At 50.4% G+C, this 9,889-nt stretch overlaps 1 protein-coding gene across 3 annotated transcripts in view; it reads right to left on the reverse strand.

Annotated features, from left to right (window-relative positions):
* The window catches only part of Cep72 (centrosomal protein 72), a 29,566-nt gene extending 20,682 nt beyond the window's left edge, over positions 1-8,884 (reverse strand). For 2 of the 3 annotated variants that reach the window (XM_078018646.1, XM_078018642.1), the window contains exons 1-3: positions 8,736-8,864; positions 4,805-4,932; positions 1,610-1,802 (exon numbers count right to left, since the gene is read on the reverse strand). In XM_078018646.1, the coding sequence (XP_077874772.1) occupies positions 1,610-1,802; positions 4,805-4,932; positions 8,736-8,814 (400 nt within the window). In that variant the 5' untranslated portion in view covers positions 8,815-8,864. Of the gene's footprint in view, positions 1-1,609; positions 1,803-4,804; positions 4,933-8,735 lie in introns of all 3 variants that reach the window. The other variant, XM_078018648.1, reaches the window with a different exon arrangement.
* Between the last annotated feature and the right edge of the window lie 1,005 nt (positions 8,885-9,889).

A 9,889-nucleotide genomic window follows, 5' to 3' on the forward strand; every position in this document is an offset into this window, starting at 1 on the left:
GAGACTCAGCATCTAACCCACTAATGACAAAGGGAAACCCATGATTTAAAATGGAAGATCCCAGAATCACCTATAGTGACTGGGATGCGGCTTTAAAGGAGGGGAGCTGGACATGTGTAAGTCACTTGCTCATCTTCCCACATGTTCAAATTAAACGTGGCGGTGAGCTAGAGAAGAGCTGGGAGAGGGAAAGGTGGGGAGGGGCAGTGATGGAAGATCCTCTAACCTGGCGCTCACCCAGAGGTACCAGTCTTCCGCCACCTTCCATAAGGAGCCCGGCACTGTCTCCTCTGGACATATCACATTCCCACAAGCTGTTCCAAGGGTCAGGTGGCTACCATTGGCCTTCCACCAGTAGAGCTGGGCCACAGGGGTAAAATGGCCCAGGGGGGCAGGCTCTCAGTGTCAGCAGCACAGGCAAGTGACTTCCCCCAGCAGGCAGCAGCTGCTCCAGGCACCAGGCCAAGAGGCGTGGCCAAGGTTTCCTGCCACCACAGGCTCCCACCCCATCTAACAAACCCCAAGAGTTCAGTCACTTCAGTCCCAGCCAATCTGCCCACCCTCTTTTCTTACCCTGTGACAGACCCAGGCGAGACACTACCTACATCTGCTCCGTACACTTCCCCTGGGCCAGGAAAATGGCCTAATCTTAGACAACACACCAAAGGACTGAGAAACAAATCACAGTGCGCCACGGCCGACTCTCAATCTCATGCTAGGTGGGTTTCAGACAGCCCACCTGCCCAGCCAGGCCCTGGGACCTCAGAGGTGGCTGCACTCTCGGGAGGCCAGCGCCACACACCTGCCCTGATATCTCCAGACGCTGGCCATCCCTTGGGGTGCCCTTGGCCTGGCACCTGCCATGTGGGCAGTGGAGATTCAGTGTCAGTGCTCACAGTGCGCCAGAGCTGGGCTCACTGGGTGCTGTGAGGTCAGTACAGAGGAGATGCGGAGGCCCAGTGCCCTCCAGCCTCACTAAGAATGGGTTTGCCTTTAGGATACGTGGGGGATACATGGGAGATACATGGTCAACGCTACGAGAGCAGAGAGGCTCTGGCCACCGATCGGATGTGCCTGTCGCGCCCTCCCCAGCACCACCCTCACTGCCTAGCAGCTCCTGCTGGGTTGGGGAAGCCAGCCAGGGCTGGGGGCTGGAGAAAATGGTTTGACAAGTACAAAACAGGTGGGTTTCTGGCAAGAAGCACACAGTGGCACACTCACACCCTCACCACAGGACAGCTGGACAGTCCAACCACAACATGAACGTGCACGACTACCAAGGGGCTGGCACAAAGGAGCGTGCACTTCATGCTGACAGACAGCTCCTCCAGCCACCTCCAGAGATACCTCGGGACACAGGAATGCAGACCAGGGTCCAGGACAATACCCCGTGGCTCTGCCCAAGAATCTCCCCCCATACCCACCCTGTCAGGACACTGGGACACCAGAGCCAAGGGCCTACAAGACTCAGGCCATCGATGTAGAAAATCAACTTCCCTTCCCAGAAGGAATCAACAGCATGAGCCACCCCGAGCACAAACTGCCCGCCTGGGCTGCGCCGATGAGGGTACCAGGGTACAGGGTACCAGCAGGGCGGCCCCAGGCCTACCCAGCTGCCGCAGCTTGGGGAGCATGTGCACCACGAACAGGCGGTAGTCAGACTCATTCTTCACGACAGGGTTCAGCCGGAGGTCCAGGTCCTGGAGCTCCGTGAGGGAGTGCAGCCGAAACACCTCCGCCAAGGACGCGATGCAGTTGTAGTAGAGGTTGAGACTCTCCAAGGAGACCAGGTACTGGATGCCCTGGAACAGAAGGCACAGCCTGTTTACGTCCCAGAAAGCAAACAGACAAACAGACCAGGGCAGGAACTGGTCAACCAACTGACACACAGAGGCAAGGAGAGCACAAAAGTGAGGTGTTCCCACAGTGGACGACCACATGGGTCTGCCAGTCCCCCGGCACTGAGCCCAGCTGGCACTGCCCAAGCTCTCGGGAAGACCCAAGCTGAGAGATTCGCACAATTTCATTTACTCTGTGCACAACCCAACAGGGTCAGAATGATTTGTGCCCCATTCTACAGATTTGGAAACTGAGGCTAGGGTGGTCAGGAGACGAGCCAGGACAGGGTGCAGCATCTGGCTGAGATAGGCTCTGAAGCCCTGGGTCGGGTTCTGAAGTCCTAGGTCAGATGTGGTCTCCAAAAGTACATGTAATGTCCCGTATGTCTTTTAGGGCAAAAACCCCTTCTCTGAATCGAATCCAGAGCAGTGTTCACACATCCCTCTCCCTGTCTCACCTGGGTGATGACAGAACGTATTATGAGGTCTTACACATACAGGGAGCATAACTTATTCTAATTAAGACCCCGTTTTGTGGTTGCACGTGATGTGGAGCTTCACTGTCATGTATTCACATATAAACACAGAAAAGTTAGGTCCAACTCGTTCCACTGTCTTTCCTTTCCGTTCTCCTTATTCCCTTTGTCTAATCCCCTGAACCTCTATTCTTCTCCTCCCCCACTTGTTGTGGGTCAGCATCCATACATCAGAGAGAACATTCAGCCCTTGGTTTTGGGGATTGGCTTATTTCACTTAGCATGATAGTCTCTAGATCCATCCATTTACCACCAAAAGTCAGTCATTCTTTTCTATGGCTGAGTAATATTCCATTGAGTACACAGACCATTTTATCCATTCCTCTGTTGAAGGGCATCTAGGTTGGTTCCATAGCTTAGCTACTGTGAATTGAGCTGCTAGAAACACTGATGTGGCTGTGTCACTGTAGTATGCTGATTTTAAGTCCTTTGGGTATAAACTGAGGAGTGAGATAGCTGGGTCAAATGGTGGTTTCATTCCAAGTTTTCTGAGGAATCTCCATACTGCTTTCCAGAGTGATTACACCAATTTACAGTCCCTCCAGCAATGTATGAGTGCACCTTTCCCCCCTTATCCTTGCCAACATTTACTGTTCCTTGTATTCTTGATAATTGCCATTCTGACTGGAGAGAGAGAAAATCTTAGAGAAGTTTTGATTTGCATTTCTCTAATTGCTAGAGATGTTAAACATTTTTCATGTTTGTTGATCGATTGTATTTATTCTTCTGTGAAGTGCCTGTTCCGTTCCTTTGCCCATTTATTTTGATTGGGAATTTGGTTTTTTGGTATGACATTTTTTGAGCCTTTTATACATCCTGGAGATTAATGCTCTACCTGAGGTGCAGGTAGAAAGATTTTCTCTTCATGTTACTGTTTCCTTCGCTGCTGAGAAGAAGTTTGATACCATCCCATTTATTGATTCTTGGTTTCCTTCCTTGTGCCTTAGGGGTCTCGTCTAGGAAGTCGGTTCCTAAGCCAGCGTGATGGAGAGCTGGGCCTACATTCCCTCTGGGAGGCACAGGCCTCTGGTCCTGGCCTCTTTGAGTTCTGTGCAGGGTGAGAGACAGGGATTCAGCTTTATTCTGCTACCTGTGGGTTTCCAGTCTCCCAGCACCATTTGTTGAGGAGGCTGTCCAGGGTATGTTTGTGGCCCCTTTGTCTCATGTCAGGTAACGGTATTCACGTGGGTGTCTCTGTGTCTCGCACGCTGTCCCCTGGTCCCCTGTCTGTTGTGGGCCAGTCCATGCCGTGTCTGTCACTCTGGCTCTGTGGTATAGTCAAAGGTTGGTGTTGGGATGCCCACCCCCACCCCCTTAGCTTTTCTCACTAAGGATTGTCGGGGCTATTTCCGGCCTCTCGTTTTTCCATATAAATTTCATAACTGTTTCTTCTATTTCTATGAAGAACATCGTTGGAATTTTAATAGGAATTGCATTAAATCTGTATAACGCTTTTGGTAGTGTGCCATTTTGACAATAGTGATTCTGCCTGTCCAGGAGCACGGGAGGTCCTTCCATCCTCCCGTTGGTCCGTAGTTTTCACTGTAGAGGTCTTTCACATCTGGGTGGCTTCTTAGTCCCTGTTGGTCACACTGCCAGGAACAGAGCTCAAGGCACTGCCCAGGAGGGCAGAGACCAAGTCAGGCCGTAAGGGCAGACATGAGTGCAGAAAGTGGCGAAAACAAACCTCCTGAGGGGACACCGTGGGACAGGCACCCACACTTGTCTGTGGAATCGTTCTTCATTCCTTTTAAAGATATGATAATTTAGATATTAGGTGTCCCCCAAAAGCTCATGGACATTGCAAGGAATTTAGGGGTGAAAAGATTGTCACGAAAGCCTTATTGCAATCAGTGAGCTAATCCCGACAGGTTACCTGCGTGGTAACTGAAGGCAGGTGAGGTTGGCTGGAGGAAGTGGGTCATCTGGGGGTGCCTTTGGAATGCGTCTTGTCCCTGGCAAGAGGAGTCACTCTCTCTGCTTCTTGGTGGCCATGTCCTGACTGCTTTCCTCCCTCACACCCTTCTGCCACGATGTTCCGCCTCATTGAGCCCTGAGAAATGGAGCCGGCCCTCTATGGACTACAACCTCTGAAACCATGAGCCCCCAAATAAACTTTTCCTCCTTAAAATTGTTCTTGTCAGTCACAGCAACAAAAAAGCTGACTAAAACCACAATCCATCCTCAGAGAGCTAAGTCCTTGGTCTTCAGAGCATTAAGGGTATACAGTGAAGTGTGAGAGGTCTAGCTCACAGTAAACACAGTGACAATGCAGTGCTTCAGGGTTCAGTTTAAGTGTCCTGAACTCCAAGAGAATGGTTTACAAGTATGACGTGCTTGGTTAAAACACGCATTACATTTTTTAAATGAAATACTTTCCATTCATACTCATAGTAATAAGTTTTCTTTTAAGAAACAAACCTAACTCACCTCTAGACTAACCAAGGAGTTGCGTGAGAGATCCAAAGACTTCAGGACTGTCAGACGCATCAGAGAGTTTCCAAGGTGGGTGATCTTCTCTTGGTACGTTCCAGGGATAGACAGTGACCGAAGCTCAGCTAAGTGCAGAAAGTTATGAGATTTTAATCCTTTTCTAATTGAAAATAATATTATGATAAAAAGTGTTCCCATTCTTAGTTTTTAGAAATATAACAGATAGCTGGTATGCCTATAATCCCAGCTACTCAGGAGACCGAGGCAGGAGGATGAAAACTTCCAGGTAAGTCTGGGCAACTTAGCAGACTCTGTCTCAAAATAAGGTAAAGTAAACACAGTAGGTAATAACAAGGTATCTCTGCCTGACCAAACTTGAGTTCAGGTTCCTAAACCCTGTCCTAGGCCCATCTGCACATTTCACGCTAGAAGAACCTCCTGCCCTCCACATCCCTCACCCTCAGCACCTCAGGTCCCTTACCTTCCACCCTTCCCAGGTGAGCTCTGATACTGGCCCACCTTCGGCAAGAACCCCTTTGGTCCCTCTTGTTTCTTCTTAGTAATTCCCATCCACTGATGCCCACCCTATTCTTTGGCCATAAATTCTCACTTGCCCACACTACTCAGAGTTGAATCCAATCTTTCCCCTCAATGAAAAATACCCTTGCAAAATACCACTGCAAAATACCCAGTACCTCCCTCAAAGGTCCTGGATAGTATTCCATACTATTCTTTAACAAGTGTCACCAAACAATATTTTTCTTTAACCATACACAAAAAGACTGAAAGGAAAGGCATAAAATGCTTAATATATTTATCCCACTATGTTAAATAAAAGTTCCTTTATTCATCTCTTTAGGTATTTATGTATTTCCATATTTTCTTATAGGGGATACAGTAACCTCCTAAACGGATAGAGTCACTCAGGGTTGGTTACCTGCCCTGGTCCTGGGCTGCCTGGCTGGCCGTGCTGAACCTTACTCACTCTAACCCCCTTCATCTCTGAGCACGGCCTGCTGAAGGCCAGGAGTCCATCCTCTGCAGGTGCTGAACCTGACTGAGGGCCACTTCCACTCATTACAGTGCAGGACTTCATAATCCCCCTCCATACTCCATCCCTTCCCTCTTTATCCTCCCCTATGTCTATAAATTTCTGATTCCAAGAGGTGGGGGAAGATGATCTGCATGTTTATCTCCCATGTCTCCTGTTCTTAGCCAAGAACATCTTTTTAAAATATATATATATATATATATATTTTTAAGTTGGACACAATACCTTTATTTATTTATTTATTTATTTTTTAAAGAGAGAGAGAGAGAGAATTTTTTAAATATTATTTTTTAGTTTTCGGAGGACACAACATCTTTGCTTATATGTGGTGCTGAGGATCGAACCCGGGCCGCACACATGCTAGGCGAGCGTGCTACTGCTTCAGCCACATCCCCAGCCCATATTTATTTATTTTTATGTGGTGCTGAGGATCGAAGCCAGCACCTCACACATGCTAGGTGAGGGCTCCACCACTGAGCCACAGCCTCAGCCCAAGAATAAAAATCTTCTTCACTGCTCCACCAGGGCTCAGTGGCGTCCCCTGGCCCCAACACTTGGAGGGAGAAAGAACCCAGGCTTTGGGTTAAAAAAACCATAATAGGAACAATCACAAAACAATTAAAATGGCCCTTTAGAGTTCCGCTATATTAATAATTACAGTAAACGTAAATGGCCTCCCCAGGGACAAACAGGAACCCTACATATGCTAAAAATTCAGTCCACCAAAAGATAAACGTCCTAAAAATGCAGGGTGCCAAACCACAGAATTTCAAATCACACGAAAAGAGAAACCAACAAATTCAAGTCGTAGTAAGGCATTTCAAAACTCCCTCGGTAGTTAACAGAATCGCTGAACAGAAAATCCTGCTGGTTGAGCAGAGAAACATCAGCCGGCAGGATCTCACCAACACCAACACTGATTTGGCACTCCCTCAACAGAACACACGTTCTTTTCAAGTGGAACATTCACTAGTACAGATGAGATACTGGACCATGAAACCTTCACAAATTCAAAATAATTTAAATTGTACAGAATATGTTCTTCAACTATAATGTAAGCACACTAAAATCAATAACAGGAAAATAGAAACATCTCCAAACACAAAATTTTAAAAATAATCCTAAATAATCCATAGTTCAAAGAAGTCTCAAGAAAAATTTAAAACACATTAAACTAAACAAAAATGAAACTGGATGCAGCTAAAGTTATGCTCAGAGAGAAATATACATCACTAAAGTTACTTAAATGAAAAACAAGAGTTTCAAATCAATATTCACTGTGTTTGCATCTAAAAATCTAGAAAAAGAGCAAAATAAGTGAAAAGAAGGAAATAATAAAGAATAAAGTCACTGAAATCTGAAATTAGAAAAATACTGCAGAAAACTCAACCATCCCAAAGCTGGCCCTTTGAAAAGATCAATAACATTTATAAACCTGAAGCAAGACTTAAAAAAAGACCATCAATGTCATGCATGAAACAGGGGCTATCCTGTAGACCCCACCAACATCAAGAGGCTAGTAAGAGGGTGCCATGAACAAAACTACACACACACACATTTGACAACTTCGGAAAATGAATCAACTTTGCAAAACCCAGACAACCAAAACTCACTGAAGGTGAAATTCATAAAGTAAATAGTTTTCTAACAGAGAAACTGAATCTCTAATTTAAAAACTTCAAAACAGAGATCTCCGCATCCACATGGTTTTGCTGAAACATTCAAAGAATTACAACAAATTCTGCCCAACCTCTTCTAAAACACAGAAAGGGAGGCCTGATAGCCCAAACTAGAACAGAACAAGAATGCAAAAGCACCTCATGCCTGCTGACCAGGCACGCAGGTCCTCGGCAGGCCTTGAGCAACCCAGCAGCAGGTGCAACCCAGGCAGAGAGCACCCTGAGCCCTGCACAGCACCGGCAGGGCCCAGGCCTGCTTCCTGGAGCTGGCAACAGGGCAGTGCTGGCAGCCAGGCAGCCACCAGATCCACACTGGACCCACACCTGCCACACTGGACCCACACTGCACCCCCTGAGCCCACTGTGCCCACTAGCCACATATTGCAACCCACATGGGAACCACATGGCATCCACTGGACACACACTGGACCCATGTTGGATACATGCTGCACCCACTGGACCCAACTGCAACCCCTGGACCCACACTGGACCCATACTGTGCCCACTAGACCCACACTGGATACACAATGCACCCACTGGACCCACACCACACCCATTGGACTCACACTGGACACAGGCTGCACCCCCTGAACCCACATAGCACCCATACTGTGCCCACTGGACACATACTGCGACCCACATTGGAACCACACAGCATCTACTGGACACACACTGGACCCATGTTGGACACATGCTGCACCCACTAGACCCACACTGCAACCCCTGGACCCACACTGGACCCATACTGTGCCCACTGGACACACACTGGACACACAATGCACCCACTGGACCCACACCACACCCATTGGACTCACATGGACACACACTGCACCCCTGAACCCACACTGCACCCATACTGTGCCCACTGGACACATACTGCAACCCACATTGGAACCACACAGCATCTACTGGACACACACTGGACCCATGTTGGACACATGCTGTATCCACTGGACACCACATCCACTGGACACAAAGTGGCCACACACTGAACACATTCTGCACCCCTGGGCTTCTACCTGACACATTGGACCCACACTGGACACACGCTGCACCCACTGGACACACACCTGACCCACCTCCCCCGCCCCCGCCCGCCCAGGCAGGACCGTTGGGCAGTCAAGGCTTTGGCGCCGCGGGGGAACCGTCGGGCCGCCTCCGGGGAGCTCCGGCGCCCGCCCGCCAGCCCGCGGCGCACCCAGATCGCGGTGAGGCCCCAGGCCGCTGCGCTCCCGGACCTTCTCCTCAGACAGCACCAGCCTCGGACCCGGCGCCATGATTTCAAACGAACCGCTCGCGCCGCGCCTGCGCAGGGGGACAGGACCAGCAGGCGGGGCCAAAGCCGAGGGGCGGGACCTGGGCGGGACAGCAGTGCGGGGCGGGGCCTGGTGCGGAGGGGCGGGGCCTGGTGCGGAGGGGCGGGGCCTGGTGCGGAGGGGCGGGACTCGGGCGGGGCGAGCTCGCGCGGGGGCGGGGCAGACTCGCCTGTGGGGACGGGGCGGGGCCAGACCGTGGGCGGGGGCTGGAGTCAACAGAGGCGGGGTCAGGGTAGGGGTGGTCCCGGCCTGGCACCGCAGCCGGTGAGCTGCGACCCCCGGGACCCCCACGTCCACCGAGGGCGGGGCGGTCCAGCAGGTCCTCCTTTTGTCGTCCTTCTCTTCTGGATAGACTGGGAATCCTCTGTTCCAACGTGGAGCGCCTTTGCGGCCTGTCCTGATGCAGAGGTTTGTCCCTTTGCATCCTTCCAGAAAAGGCGAAAGAGTTGGGCTGTTTAGCAGGAAGAGCCCATTCTGATCAGGACGCCCAGGTATCCCAGCGGCTCTCCCGATCGAGAGCATGTGTGGGGGGCCCTGGGATGACCCTCTCCTGGTGTCTGGAGGTACAGATTCGACTGGCCTATTGGTGACAGCCGGGTGGTACAGCACAGAGCAGGATAAACACGCAGTGGTAGGTGCTGGTGTGTGCAGAGGTGTGTGCAGGGTGTTCGCACAGAGATGTGTGCAGAGTGGGGCCAGGAATGTGTGCACAGTGGGCCTGCAGAGTGGACAGAGTGGGCAGAGTGGAGGCAGGTGGTTACAGGGGTGTGTGCAGAGTGAGAGCAGGTGGTTTCAGGGGTGTGTGCAGAGGTGGTGTACAGGGAGTGTGCACAGTGGGTGCAGAGGTGTACACGAGGACGTTTAAGCAGAAGTGTTTAAGGAGGTGTTTACAGGGTGGCTGCACAGAATATCTGGGTGAGGAGAACAGAGCTTCCAACCAGATATGGCCCATCCAGCATGAGAGGCCCCATGCAACAGCATGTCTTCCTGTGGACCTGGGCACTCATAGAACTCCTGGCTGTGCCTGAACCCCAGC

This window comes from Ictidomys tridecemlineatus, chromosome 1 (assembly GCF_052094955.1).
Source record: "Ictidomys tridecemlineatus isolate mIctTri1 chromosome 1, mIctTri1.hap1, whole genome shotgun sequence".
NCBI lineage: Eukaryota > Metazoa > Chordata > Mammalia > Rodentia > Sciuridae > Ictidomys > Ictidomys tridecemlineatus.